The sequence below is a fragment of the Neolamprologus multifasciatus genome, chromosome 13 (genome assembly GCF_963576455.1).
Source record: "Neolamprologus multifasciatus chromosome 13, fNeoMul1.2, whole genome shotgun sequence".
Taxonomy (NCBI): domain Eukaryota; kingdom Metazoa; phylum Chordata; class Actinopteri; order Cichliformes; family Cichlidae; genus Neolamprologus; species Neolamprologus multifasciatus.
The window spans coordinates 13,949,705-13,965,594 of NC_140451.1; the positions used below are offsets into that span (position 1 = coordinate 13,949,705).

General features: G+C 41.0%; 1 protein-coding gene across 7 annotated transcripts in view; it reads right to left on the bottom strand.

Annotated features, from left to right (window-relative positions):
- The window catches only part of pde10a (phosphodiesterase 10A), a 66,160-nt gene that overhangs the window by 18,857 nt on the left and 31,413 nt on the right, over nucleotides 1-15,890 (bottom strand). For all 7 annotated transcript variants that reach the window (XR_014877455.1, XM_085181966.1, XM_085181965.1 and 4 more), the window contains one exon: nucleotides 13,550-13,681. Coding sequence is in view for 5 of the 7 variants with exons in the window: in XM_085181966.1 (XP_085038092.1) it covers nucleotides 13,550-13,681 (132 nt within the window). In the remaining 2 variants the exon portion in view is untranslated. The remainder of the gene's footprint in view (nucleotides 1-13,549; nucleotides 13,682-15,890) is intronic.

Below are 15,890 nucleotides of genomic sequence, written 5' to 3' on the forward strand. Positions count from 1 at the left end.
TCTTTTAGAAACTTCATCACATAATTTAAACTTTCCCCCCTCCAAAACCTGCTGCACAGTAGCTTTGGTTCATCAGGTACAGTAAATACAGTATGCACTAGTTTTGTTTGGAAACCACTGCTGAGTGGGTAAGGCTGACTATTTGACTATTTCATTACACTGTGTCGCTCTATGTCCCGATACAATTTATTGTCCACAGTCGTACTAATGCAAACACTGCTGAAAGCACTGTAAACAAAACAGCGGGAGTGACTCTGATAGAACAACTATGTGATGACAGCAAGGAAAATAGTATAGATAGATAGATAGATAGATAGATAGATAGGTAGATAGGTAGATAGATAGATAGATGATTTGAAAAAGCATCTAGAAGATATCAGTAGCCCTGGGCGAAGTTCTTGCACAAGAAAAATGTCTCAGTCAGACAGGTCTAATGTGTACGATACTTTATGGGCTCTTTATTGATCCACCACTACAGATACACAGTCTCCCACAGGACGGTCAGCTAGCAGTGACTCAGTGGTCAATATGTGTCGACCTAGTGGTTGTCCTGCATCGACCTGCTGCATGGAGGATTTGGAGCTGCCAAAAAAAGAAGTCTTCTTCTTCTTTTTCAGTGCCATGCTCTCTATTTACCAACAAGCAACAAGCGAGTCCTCCTTCTTTCTTTTACTTTTCATTAACCTGCTCTACATTTCTGGCAAAAGGCTTTAAAAGAGCCAGCATGTTAATTAAAATGTCTAGTTATGTTTACCAAATGTTTTTTACCATTTGAAACTCAAAGTGCCTCATGAGCGCTGCGTAGGGAGAGGTGAGGGGCATCCACCTCCCCTCCCTGGAAAGCCCTGCAGGTGAGCCTGCTCTCTTATCACAGTGGTGGGGTGTGAGGTACTGCTACACAAGCACATCTTTGTCTGCTTGTGCCTGGCCTCTAAACACATCTGAGAAACAGTATCAGCTGCTTAACTTGGCCTAACTCTCTTGCCGCTGGAGACCAGGCCAGTAAGGATAGAGACTCACTTTTCCGCATGGTTCTCCAGTAGAATAGAAGAGGATATCTACTTTATTGTAGATATTCAGAACATACACCAGTTATTGCACGGTAGAACTGAATTTCTGTGTATTTACAGGGTGGGCCATTTATATGGATACACCGTAATAACATGGGAATGGTTGGTGATATAAAAGTCCTGTTTGTGGCACATTAGTACATGTGAGGGGGCAAACTCCTCAAGATGGGTGGTGACCATGGTGGTCATTTAGAAGTCGGCCATCTTGGATACAACTTTTTTCAATAGGAAGAGGGCCATGTGACACATCAAACTTATTGGTAATGTCACAAGAAAAACAATGGTGTGCTTGGTTTCAACATAACTTTATTCTTTCATGAGTTATTTACAAGTTTCTCTTTGTTCACAGCCATTGACATGTCGAAGAGGTTAACACATGAGGAGCAGATCGAAATTGTGTTGATATCTGGTGAACGCAGTAACTGGGTCATTGCAGCAGATTTCAATGCAAGACACCCTACGAGACCAACCATCTCCCATGCTTCAGTTAGCAAACTGCTTGCTAAGTTTTGTGAAACTGGTTCAGTGTTGGATTTGCCAAAATGTGGACGCAAGAAAACTGTCAATAATGAAGAAACATCAGTGGCTGTCCTAGCTTCATTCAGCAAGAGCCCACAGCGTAGCACTCGCCGCATGTCACTAGAGAATGGCATTAGTCGAACATCCCTTCGGCGGATATTAGCTACTCACAAATGGCACCCTTACAAACTCCAGCTACTGCAGCATCTCAACGAGGATGACTCAGATCGGCGCACAGGATTTGCAGAATGGGCAAAACAAAAATTGGAACAGGACCCTCAGTTCACGCAGAAGATTTTGTTCAGTGATGAGGTAAACTTTTATGTGAATGGTGAAGTTAACAAACAAAACCACCGCTATTGGTCTGACACTAACCCAATTTGGATGGATCCCTCCAAGACTGTTGGAACAACAAAAGTGATGGTTTGGTGTGGTATATGGGGTACAACGATAGTGGGTCCATTCTTCATCAATCGAAACCTTATGCACTGAAACCTTATGCACTGAAGCTGGCACGTTCCCTGAGTTTTTCCAGCAAGATGGTGCACCACCACATTATGGGTGCCAGGTACGAGCATTCCTAGATGAACAGTTTCCTGGAAAGTGGATTGGTCGTCGTGGGCCAGTTGAATGGCCCCCAAGGTCTCCCGATGTGACCCCCTTAGACTTTTATCTTTGGGTTCATCTGAAGGCAATTGTCTATGGTGTGAAGATACGAGTTGTGCAGCACCTGAAACTACGGATACTGGATGCCTATGCAGGCATTTCTCCTGCGGTGTTGCTATCAGTGTGTGAAGAGTGGGAGAAGAGGGTTGCATTGACAATCCAACACAATGGGCAGCACATTGAACACATTTTATAAGTGGTCAGAAACTTGGAAATAACTCATGAAAGAATAAAGTTACGTTGAAACCAAGCACACCGTTGTTTTTCTTGTGACATTACCAATAAGTTTGATGTGTCACATGGCCCTCTTCCTATTGAAAAAACAAAAGTTGTATCCAAGATGGCCGACTTCTAAATGGCCACCATGGTCACCACCCATCCTGAGGTGTTTGCTCACATATACTAATGTGCCACAAACAGGACTTTTATATCACCAACCATTCCCATTTTATTATGGTGTATCCATATAAATGGCCCACCCTGTATTTTCCATCGAACCAATATAATACGAATAAATAAATTTAAAGTATAAAATAAAAGTATAAATTTAAATTGTTACACATATACAGTTAAGAATATAAGAAATAAAATGTCTATATACTTATATTAGTAAAAGAAAAACTATACAGGATTATTGATCAAGCAGGGAACCTAGCCTGACAGGGACATGTTACTTCAATTGCTCAAGTAGTCAATTTATCCTTGTAAAACTCTGATAACTTATTATTCGGATAAGGTAAAAAACAAACAAACAAAAACCTAAATTGTTTCCTAAACCTAAATGGACACCCATGCCATGATGCTCATTGGATGCAGTTTTGGTACTGATGTTAATGCCAGAGGAGGTTTGGAAATCAGCAATTAATGAATCAGCTGAGCGTTTGTGGCTTTTACCCTCTCTGCGACTCAGCACTTGGTGCCACCCACTCAGCAACTTTACACGGCCGGACACTTGGTGGTCGAGTTGTTGTGGTTACTAAACGCTTCCTCTTTACAATAACACCGCTTACAGTTAATGGTGGATTATCTAGAAGGGAAGAAATTTCACAAACTGACTAGTTTCGGTGGTGGCATCTTATTACAGTACCACACTCAAATTCAAAAAGCTCTGTAAAAAGAACCATTCTTTCACAAATGCTTGCAAAGGCAGGTTGCACGGCTAGGTGCTTGATCTAATGCACCTGTGGCAAAGAGAATGAAAACACCAATTGTTGAGATAAAGAAGTTTGGCCCAAAACTTTTGTCAATGTAGCGCCCTTGAAACTTGGTGTTGAAAGAGGAAGTGCAGTGCCGAGTTTGGGGTTGTTTGGATGAGCAACGGTCTTATTTTGAGGTCTTCCTGTTCTGTAGGTAATAAACTAAGTTGCAACACGTACTGCTGAGGACCTGCCCACAGATTATTTCAGAGTTCTTGAGGTTTGCAGTTTTGCTGCAAGATTTGTGAATTCAGAGATGATGTCATCCTCCTCTATGAATGACCTCATAGTTTAGGTTTGCAAAATGCTAATGCTGCACTGATTACTTAAATGATTAATTAAAAAAAAAAATCAGTAATGAAAACAGCTGTTCTTGTTCTAGTTCAAACATAATCCAATTCTGACTGACTTAACGGAACAACTTTTCCTTGTTTAAAAGACCTTACATGGATGAGCAGAAGTTTCAGAGCTAGAAAGCCTTGCATGGTCTGACAAACATACACATTGATATACATTGTGTGTCTGTCTGTGAGTGTGTGTGCATTGCAGAAGGCACAGATGAGTAACGAGGGGCCTCTGAATGGGTGCAGCAGAGAATTTGGGATTTATTAATTGTCCCGTGACAGAGTGTCGTGTGAAATAAACATTGCCAGTGGGACCCTGGTCAAAGGAGGTGTGATGGTCAAATGACATCAGCAGGATTCTGGGAAACAGTGTTTCTGTGTTCTGGCGGCTTTAAGGCAGCACTGCAGTGTAATGCGCTGTTGAGAGCCATCAGCTTTGAATGTTGAAGCCTCATCTTGATAAATAAACGACACAGTATGAAGTAAGAAAGTAATAAACAATGATTAAAAAAACACATTACAGAAAGACTATAATTTGATTATTATGACAAGAAATATTTGTAATATAACTGCACAGCAGATTCAACTCAATAAAGAAAGTGTGCAAATGTGAATCCTTTTTCCGGAGTTGCAGGGTGCAACACAACTTCTGCACAAAGACACATACACACTTGCGTGTGCAGACCAACTGATTTATGTAATCCAGTGTTGTCCATCACATGATAAGTGAGAACAAGACTGGCTGCAGGGACTGCTTCCAGGAAGCAGTGGTTATCTCAATGACGGTCACATGATGACAAACCCTGCTGTTGCTGCACTCATAAAAAATATAAAATCAATTGCATCTATTACAAGTGCGAATAAAAAATTAGTTAAGTAATATGTCATTAGAGAGAACTATTTTACCTTCATCAGTACCACAGGAAGTACTTCATTACTTCGTTAACACACGGGGGGAAAAATGTGTAAAATACTAGCTAGAAGTCAGATACACACTCTTTGCCATCAATCTAACACAGTGACCCATTCATCCTGTGTGATGAACCAGAAATTAGACAGTGTTTGTCATTTGAGTGGATACAGCCACTGAGAGGAAGTTGCAGAGAGGCTTCAGAGTGGTGCCAAAGCGTCTACTCGCAGTGGTCTAACAGAGGAAGTGGACTTAGTAATATTACTCATGCTGTGATGTAAAGATCAAGTCAAAGAGAGACGTGGCAGAATTAGAAAGCTGATTGCTGACGTTTTCACTCTGGTCTCCTCCCACTCAGTTTAAGAGTTGTACAAACAGTAGCTGAATGAAGTATTCTAACTACCACAGATCAGAAATAGCGTATCGAAATTATTCTAATGTAGCAAAGTAATGCTACATGAGTTTCCTTTGAACCTTGCAATAAACACACCTAAATATGAAATGTTTTTAATTGCTGTTCTGATGAATTTACACAATATACAGAAAGAAATGCTTGAGTTGAGATATTGTGTACATGAAGAAAAAAATCCACTCTGTTATGTATTTTCTTCTGGCTTTGACTTCTTCTTTTGCTGTGTCAGCACTGATGTAGCAGCATTGTCTGTGTGTGGCTTCACCTATCGTTTGGGAGAATACTGCAGCGGCTCCCTGCTCCTTAACAGTAAACATACATAGAAGTGACCGTGTGACTGTATTGCTTTAAGTGACCAATGAGGAGGGTACACTGGCACCTTTACACTCTCACTTTGAGTGCATAATCCTAGCGACAGTGGCCGGTGTAGGACAAACAACTCTGCCTCCTATTCATCTGTAGGGAGTGTAACCCTTTCATCTCAGCTGTCAAAATATATAGAATAGAATAGAATAGAATAATCCTTTAATTGTCCCACAAGGGGAAATTTGGTTATAACCAATTTGATTGTATCCACGTCTGTGTACTCTGAAGGAGGTTGTAAAATTTTGTGAGAGGTCAGTGAGCCAGTGAAGCTCACTTCTGTACAATGACTGAGACACTGAGGTGAGTTGCTGAGGATATTCTTAAGTTTTCTGTTGGTAACTGCTACTGTTAGCCTCTGTTAGCTGCTATTAGCCTCTGTTAGCTTCTGTCAGTCATTGGTAGTGAAACTTTCTTTGAAGCGAATCTAACATTGTTGGACTCTCAAATGACACGAGAATGTAATGAAACTGTTTATCAGAGGGAAACTGTGATTTATGGGCCATTCAAGCCTAACATTAGCTGGCATAATGTTAGCTTACAACCAGCTGATGTTGTTATTAATGTCACTACCCGATCCGTACCGGAAACCCGATCGGTACCCCGCATGCGCGAAAGGTGTCTACTTGCGGTCGAAGCGTTTTACGATAGTTACGGGTCAGAGTATCGGTTAAGATGTTAAGAATAACAAGAATCTCTTAAAATGTTTCCAATAATTAAACATTTCAATATAATGTAGATAAAAACGAAAAATAAAAAGATAGTTACGGATCAGGACTCCCGATCCTTACTGCGCATGTGCAAAGTCGGACCGTACAAATTGTGACAAAAAGGGATAAATAAGCATGTTTATGTATTTTTCAGGGTTACATCAGGAGATGGCACACAAAGACCTACGACTTCTCTACTTCACCTTTGGCATGCTATATATGTGTCTCTAGCTACTTATATAAAACATAATTAGGCAGAACTGCAACTCCAATCTCAGCCACTGCATTCAAGATTGCAGGAAAACATGGTGACTTAGAACAAATTGATACAATTCAATTCAATTCAATTCAATTTTATTTATATAGCGCCAAATCACAACAAATGTCGCCTCAAGGCACTTCATAGATACAGAGAAAAGCCCAACAATCATATGACCCCCTATGAGCAAGCACTTTGGCAACAGTGGGAAGGAAAAACTCCCTTTTAACAGGAAGAAACCTCCGGCAGAACCAGGCTCAGGGAGGGGCGGCCATCTGCTGCGACCGGTTGGGGTGAGAGAAGGAAGACAGGATAAAAGACATGCTGTGGAGGAGAGACAGAGATTAATAACAGATATGATTCAATACAGAGAGGTCTATTAACACATAGTGAGTGAGAAAGGTGACTGGAAAGGAAAAACTCAATGCATCATGGGAATCCCCCGGCAACCTACATCTATTGCAGCATAACTAAGGGAGGATTCAGGGTCACCTGGTCCAGCCCTAACTATATGCTTTAGCAAAAAGGAAAGTTTTAAGCCTAATCTTAAAAGTAGAGATAGTGTCTGTCTCCCGAATCCAAACTGGAAGCTGGTTCCACAGAAGAGGGGCCTGAAAACGGAAGGCTCTGCCTCCCATTCTACTTTTAAATACTCTAGGAACAACAAGTAGGCCTGCAGAGCGGGAGCGAAGTGCTCTAATAGGGTAATATGGTACTACAAGGTCATTAAGATAAGATGGAGCCTGATTATTTAAGACCTTGTATGTGAGGAGCAGGATTTTGAATTCAATTCTGGATTTAACAGGAAGCCAATGAAGGGAAGCCAAAACAGGAGAAATATGCTCTCTCTTTCTAGTCCCTGTCAGTACTCTTGCTGCAGCATTTTGGATTAACTGAAGGCTTTTCAGTGAGTTTTTTGGACATCCTGATAATAATGAATTGCAGTAGTCCAGCCTGGAAGTAATAAATGCATGAACTAGTTTTTCAGCGTCACTCTGAAACAGGATATTTCTAATTTTAGAGATGTTGCGCAAATGGAAGAACGCAGTCTTACATATTTGTTTAATATGTGCGTTGAAGGACATATCCTGGTCAAAAATGACTCCAAGGTTCCTCACAGTGTTACTGGAGGCCAAGGTAATGCCATCCAGAGTAAGAATCTGGTTAGATACCATATTTCTAAGCTTTTCAGCGCCGAGTACAATGACCTCAGTTTTTATCTGAGTTAAGAAGCAGAAAGTTAGTGGCCATCCAAGTCTTTATGTCTTTAAGACATTCCTGCAGTTTAACTAATTGGTGTGTGTTATCTGGTTTCATGGACAGATAGAGCTGGGTGTCATCTGCATAGCAGTGAAAATGTATGCTATGTCTTCTAATGATGCTGCCTAGGGGAAGCATGTATAATGTAAACAGAATTGGTCCTAGCACTGAACCCTGTGGAACTCCATAATTAACCTCCGTGTGTGAAGAGGACTCTCCATTTACATGCAGAAATTGGAGTCTATTAGATAGATATGATACAAACCACTGCAGTGCAATACCTGTAATACCTACAGCATGTTCTAATCGCTCTAATAGGATATTATGGTCAACAGTATCGAATGCTGCACTAAGGTCAAGAAGGACAAGCACAGAGATGAGTCCACTGTCAGAGGCCATAAGAAGATCATTTGTAACCTTCACTAAAGCTGTTTCTGTGCTGTGATAAACTCTGAAACCTGACTGAAACTCTTCAAATAAACCATTCCTCTGCAGATGATCTGTTAGCTGTTTGACAACTACTCTTTCAAGGATTTTTGATATGAAAGGAAGGTTGGAGATTGGCCTATAATTAGCTAAGACTGCTGGGTCTAGAGATGGCTTTTTGAGTAAAGGTTTAACTGCAGCCACCTTGAAGGCCTGTGGTACATAGCCGATTATTAGAGATAGGTTGATCATATATAAGATCGAAGAATTAATCAATGGCAGGACTTCTTTGAGCAGTTTTGTAGGAATAGGGTCTAAAAGACACGTTGATGGTTTGGAGGAAGTAATTATTGAAGTTAACTCAGAAAGATCGATTGGAGAAAAAGAGTCTAACTTAACATCAATGGAACTAAGAGTAGCTGTAGATAATATTACATCTGTGGGATGATTATTGGTAATTTTTTCTCTAATGATAAAAATTTTATTTGTGAAGAAGTTCATGAAGTCATCACTAGTTAACGTTAAAGGGATGGTTGGCTCAAAAGAGCTCTGACTTTTTGTCAGCCTGGCTACAGTGCTGAAGAGAAACCTGGGGTTGTTCTTATTTTCTTCAATCAGTGATGAGTAGTAAGCTGTTCTGGCTTTGCAGAGGGCTTTCTTATAAAGCAACAAACTATTTCTCCAGGCTAAATGATGATCCTCTAAATTTGTGACACGCCATTTCCTCTCCAGATTACGAGTCATCTGCTTTAGGGTACGTGTTTGAGAATTATACCACGGAGTCAGGCACTTCTGATTAGAGACTTTAGTTTTCACTGGAGCTACAGTATCCAGAGTCGTACGTAGTGAGGAGGTGAAATTATTAACAAGATAATCGACCTCTGTTGGGGTAGCGTTCAGATAGCGTCAACATGGATGTTAAAATCACCCACAATAATTATTTTATCTGAGCTCAGAACTAAATTAGATATAAAGTCTGAGAAATCAGACAGAAACTCTGTGTAAGGCCCAGGTGGACGATAGATGATAACAAGTAAGACTGGTTTCTGAGTTTCACAGCTGGGGTGGACAATGCTAAGCATCAGGCTTTCAAATGAATTAAAAGTCTGTCTTGGTCTTTCATTAATTAATAGACTGGTGTGAAAAATTGCTGCCACACCGCCCCCTCGACCTGTGCTTCGAGATTTCTGGTAGTTAGAATGACTCGGGGGTGTTGATTCATTTAAACTAACATAATCATCCTGCTGCAACCAGGTTTCTGTAAGGCAGAGTAAATCAATTTGTTGATCAATTATTAAGTCATGTACTAACAGAGACTTGGAGGAGAGAGACCTAATATTTAATAATCCACATTTCACTGTTTTACTCTTTGGTTCAGATGTGGATACTGTATTGTTCTTTCTTTGTAAATGTTTAAGTTGTTTGTTGCTGGTTTTTAGTTTGTTTTTTGTCTTTTTGGAAGCAGACACAGTCTCTATGGAGATGGGTTTTTGGGGGGGTAGCAGGAGGAGAGAAGCTGCAGAGAGGCGTGTAAGACTGCAACTCTGCTTCCTGGTCCCAACTCTGGATAGTCATATTTTGAGGGGTTTAATAAATTTCTTCACCAGAATCACCAATTACCAGAGTTTGACCCCCAGCGGGTGTGTCACCGAGTGGGGAAAAACGGTTAGACACATGAACGGGTTGGTGGTGTACCTGGGGCTTCTGTTTAGGACTATGCTTCCTCCTCACCGTTACCTAGCCGCCCTCTTTCCGCAGCTGCTTGGGATCTGCCGGGGAACAGCTAGCGGGGCCTACGCTATCTTCGGCTGCACCAGCTACAGGGGCCTGGCTAGCTAAGGGTGAGAGAAGGGTGCAAAGCCGAGTCTCCAGTTCAGTAATCCTGGCCTCCAGAGCTGCAAATATGCTACATTTGTTACAGATATCATTACTGCTAAAGGAGGCCGAGGAGTAACTAAACATCTGACACAATGAGCAAGAAAGTGCAGAAGGGACAGGTGAAGTAGCCATGGTGCTAACGGGTCGGCTACGAGCTAAGCTAGCGAAACAGTACAGAGACAGCGAGTGAATAACTGTAACTCCTAACTGGATACCTCCTAATATGTATTTTTAATGTATTAACTCTAAGTTTATGTAAGCTTATGTACTTGCACAGATACTTGTATCTTTATTACCATACATTTATGTATAATGCTACAATAACTTTTTGATACTGTATTGTTCCTGGTTCTCAACTATGTTTCTCTATCAAAAAGCTACATTCTTTTCCCCCCAATGAATAAACTAAAAAAAGACTGAGTGTGCCTTTAACGTACAACAATATTAGCTAAGAACAAAAAAGAAACAGCTTAAAAAACCCCAAAGAAAAGCGGCCAATATGGTGAATTTGGTGATCCCATGCTCCCTTTCTGCTTATTTTCTGTTCTCTTTTTACTTTCTACTTTTTGAAAAAAATGCAAAAATTCATAGAAAAAAAACATACCCAGTATATGTTAACTTGATTTAGACTGGAAATAATATGGCCACTCCACTGGCCACTCAGTGAGAGCAGATGTACTTGCAGAATAGTTTCATTATGCATTTAAATAATAAATTATTAATTTAAAATATGTTTCAACATGATTAATATAAATATATTCAATGTTCTCCCTGTGTTTATGTGGGTTCTTTCCAGGTACTCCTGTTTCCTCCCACAAAGACATGCAGTTAGTTGGGTTAGGTTAATTGGTGATTCTAAATTGGCCAAAGGAGTGAGAATGGGAAAGTGTAAATGTAAGTGTGATTGGTTGTCTGTCTCTCTGTGTTAGCCCTGTATCAGATTGGTGACCTTATGCAGGGTGTACCCCACCTCTTGCCCAATGGTAGCTGGGATAGGCTCCAGCCCCCCACCGTCTCCAGTGACCCTGATAAGGATAAGCGGAAAAGAGTGGATGGATGGATATTCTAAATCTGTTATTTACTTTTATACCAAGAATTTTGTGTTACTGTATTGTTCCTGGTCCTCAGCTATGTCCCTCCATCCAAAAGCTGCTTTATCAGGGTCTTTAGCTGCACACTAACATCGTTTGCATTACTGAAAACATTACTTTTCAAAGCACTTTAAAAAGAAAGCAGTCAGTATGCATTTCTAGACGGCAGCATAATCAAATTTGAAATTTGAAACTTGCTTGAAACATGTAATTCATCATAATGAACATCAAGTATGCTTTTTTATGGCCAAATCTCTGATACGGCCATGTGGTAATGGATTGTAGCATTTTCAAATCAATCATGTCTGAGTTTCCGCACAGTGATAACCCTACCTGGCTCAAGTGAGTTTCAAGTAGTTGCAAATCGATTTCCCTACTCTACTGAAATAAACTATAGAGAGTGGCTGAATAAAAGGGAAGTAGTACGGCATCCTTGACATCTTAAGTGCACAAAGATGAAGTAGTTATATTAAGTATACGCAATCTTTAGTAAACAAAACTGTGTTGTTCTTTAAATTAGAACAACTGGAGTTGTCAATTAAGCATAATGTTAGTTTAGTTAGGCCATTAAATTAATATCAGCTTGCATCCCAGAAGATCTGCTGAACCCTTGACAACAGATACACATATCGATTTGCCTGGCACCAGAATTACCCAATTTCCAGTGTTCTTGGCCCTGGGTGGTTAGCGTACCATATGCCAGATTATGAATCGGTCCATCTCATGCCTGTGTGCAACACACACACAGCTGTCGAGACTGATATGTCCTTAGCGTGGAAGCATTTCACTGTGGGTGAAGACAGTCCCCCAAGCTAAACGGTGGAGGGATGACGATGAAAACATAAGAAGCTAACAAAAAGTTAAAACGGCTAAAGCTATCCGGAGCTCAAAGCTAGCCACAAGGCAGCAGCCTTGGTATGAGCAAAGGATTGAAACAGTTATGAGAAAAATATTGAAAAAAAGTATCAAAATCTTGTTATCTGTAACAGGACTGAAGTTGTAAACATACTAAAAAATGATGTAAGTACTTGACATTTGTTTTGTTATATAAATCTGTTGCACCTGCTTTTTGTTTGATTAGGTAAAGTATGTCAGGTAGCTCTTGTACTCCTTTCCAGTGACAGAGCAATTAATTTTTAGCTGATTTAATGTGAGAAGATCCTGTAATTTACCACAGTTTGGACAAAAATGGAGCATTTAATAATTTCTTTTATTATGAAAGTCTTCTGAATTTGCTGTCAGTTAAAGTTCTTAAAAAAATCTGAATCAGCAAACCATGCTTAGAAAATAATCGTAAATGGGAAACAGCCAAGAAAACTGCAGTCGGTACATCTCTGCCTTTTATACATCCAACTGTTAAATCTTAAAGGGGACCGTTTATGTGGCTTTAGTCTGCCTACATCTGCTGCTCATCTGCAAGCTGCTTCGCAACCCGCCCCAGCTTCTCTTTTTTATGTCTTGACTCTGGATTTCACATATTTCACATATTTATTGTGGGACCTTGTGGGAAGGTCCCACAATAAAGCCAAAAAGCCAAATATAAATTACTGCAGATGGCTAAAGTGGTCCTGACTGAACTGTGAACATTGAAACAAAGAAGATTTCAGTTAAAAAGCCTTTCTTTTATCTAGTTTTGTGAATCAGCGATCTGGTTTACACAGGTTCCATCTGCCCTGAACTGAACTATGTGGATGAAATTAGTTATTCCTACTTGGCGCCAGGAAGAGTTATATTATTTGATATTTGTCAAGCTAAACACACACATACTGTATATATACAACATACAGGAAATTGTTTCAAACACTGGCTCAGACTTGAGAAATTAACAACTCTGCACGGCAGCAACAAACACTGCTGTCTGCATTCCTCGAGTGGAAAGCAGCTCCAAAATGTGACAAATCTATCCTCTGCCAGCTTCCTCCTTCAACACACCCACACCCTGAGCCAGCACAGCCACCCCCCCCAAGCACCACCAGCGCTACCACCAACATCCACACCCCTCCCTTGGGCCCCCTTCAGCCGGCTGCATGTCTCTGGAGGTCGCCTCTGACGTCAGCAGCTCAACTGGGCACTGTGCCAACCCTGTGGGCCCTTGATGGATGCAGTCGGTCTGAGAAACAGTTCGCTGTGAGTAGAGTGCACGGCACAAACTCAGCCCAGCCGGCTCAAACACATCTAATGACCCGTAAAACCCGGACAGGTCCATTCCTTCTCCTTTTCTTTTGTGTATTACAAACATGGATGATTAAAGTAGACACATGTGATGATGAGTGATATGCACTGCTAATGGCCAGGATAATAAACAGAGCCTGCAAATGCACTGTTGTTCCCCAGACTTACAAAAACTGCAATTCTTAAATCCAAGCATTTTGTCTTAGTGATCCAGAGAGATGCAGCTGACTCTGTGCATTTTTTTGTCTGTATATGTGTGGTAGAGGGGTATACCTGCAGGCCTGCTGCTGGTCTTCCTCTTCAGCCATCTGTCCAACGTCTCTGCACTCACACTCTCCAACACAAAGTCATCCAGAATCTGCGGGTGCAGCGAGAGGTAGGCCTTCACTTTCTCATCTGTCAAGCCTGAAACACAAAAACAAAACACTTTAAAAAACTTTATTTAAGACTAATTAAACTGTGAGAAAAAAACCCCAACAAAAACACCAAAACAATACTGATGTGAGATAATGAACAGAATCATTGATGCTAGAAAGGAGAAGTGTAGCACGTGAGAGGAATGAAATAACATCTCACTTGAACCCACAATGATCCCGAAGGTCACCCAAACAAATGCAAAGGATGAAAACAGCTGAAGGTCACTTCATTCTCTTCACGGTGAGGTGAGAGCGGTGGCAGCCGAGCCAAGGCTCGAGTTAAAGCTCTTTGATAGCCGGGCTAGCTCACTTATGTTTACTGTAAATCTGTATCTCCAGGGATAGGAGCCCCCAACAGAGGCAACAGGATAAAGGAGGACTCGATTGTGCTTAATAGGCAATTAGGATCTTGAGAGCTTGCTAAGTGCTGCTGTTTACTGTCTTTGTTGTCAGGGAAAAAAGCCATTTGCCAGACCATCACTGAGGGAAAGTTGTTTTTAATACCCCCACTGGCGTCTGTGAAGCAGTCATGATGCACTAGGACGGCATCATGTTTAGGTCACTCAAACAAATGGAGTGTATGTCTAAAACAAAGACTTCTAACTGTATACATTTAGACGTGAAGTGTCATCTCATAATGAGAAGAAATGCATTCTTACAAAAGACAAACAGAGGTGAATTTACATTTTATGGCATGGTAAACTATAACTATACGTTTTCAGATAATAGTAGAGAGAAGAGTGTTGACAGCCCTGAAAGTTTTTATAACGCTTTCTCACGAAATGTCTGGTTATCGGGAGCATCTGTGTAGACTCCCTCTGTAGATGCACAAACACACACACACGTGGCATGAAAACATTAGTAAGTGGGGTGTCAGTCAGAAAGCTGCATGAATATCAGTGTTGTGAATCGCTACAGATCCCTGTAGACAACACAACAGTAAGCCGGGTGTGTGTGTGTGTGTGGGTTGGAGGGGGTGGGGGGTGAGTGTTGTGCCAGATGACAAAGTAAAACCAGATGCAGAGATAGAAAGACTAAATTCTGCTTCAGCTGCAGGTAACCTGTTGTGAGCCCATAAAAGGTTGTGGTTAAAGAATATCTTTCACTTTTAATTTAATTTTAGGATCATAGTGCTCCTGATTCAGACTCTGAGCTATCCATGACCTTTGATCTATCCCTGCAGAACAAATCATTTGATGTTCGGTTACGATCATCTGCCCAGAGTGTGTGTGTGTATAGATAGAGCAGGCTTTTGGTTACAGGCAAATAAGGCAAACAGAGGTGGGGGTAAGTTTGGGGGGTGGAGGACGCTACAGTCTGATGCTGTCCAGACACGAGACACAGCTCCTCAGGAGCGGAACGCCTCACGAGACTCCTGGCCAGCTCTGACGCACATCGGCAGAATACAGCTTAATAAATCAGGAAAAGTTAAAGAAGGGTTGGGGTGGGACGGAGAGAGCTGCGGAGGACAGAAAGACACATGGAGAGGAGCTAAATGGGAGCGCTGCAAATAACCCCTACAACTTTGTCCTATTTGAAACATAAAGAAGGCACTGTGATTGGTGACATTACAAAAGATGAAAAACAAGGATGCTGTATAAATTTATGAATACAAGTTTTGTGTGAAAGGAGTCTGAAAATTGTTTAGCAATCATATGTGTGCACATGAACAAAATAGTCGAATGTTCTATTTCCATGGGGCAAGAACAGCAGTGATAAGAGCTTTGCAATGGCTAATAAAATGGTGTTAATTAAAATTTCTGTGGTGAAAAGCAGGCATTTGTAAGACCTAAATGACAACGGCGAGTCAAAACTGCGGCGTTCGCAAGCCCAATGCATGTGCCACATTCTGTACTTAAAGGAATCAACTAATAGTGCTGTGGCAACTTCACTGGTGACAGATACACACATTATATTCATTCATGTGTGTGTTTAGAAGAAACATTGTTTATGGATAAAGTAAAAATGTCAATATCATCAATCTATTCTTTTATAAGAATCCAGAGAAATGACTGACTTGACCTAATGTGACTATATTTTACCTTGATTGTGATTAATAATTCCCTTTTTGAACATTCCCGCTACGTCACGTTGACCTTATAGGCTTTCCTTCTGAAATCTTTCGAGCCACAGCGCACATTAATGTGACTGCAGTGAGTCTCAGAGCTGTGGGATATGCGTCAGTGCCCTGGTCCTGA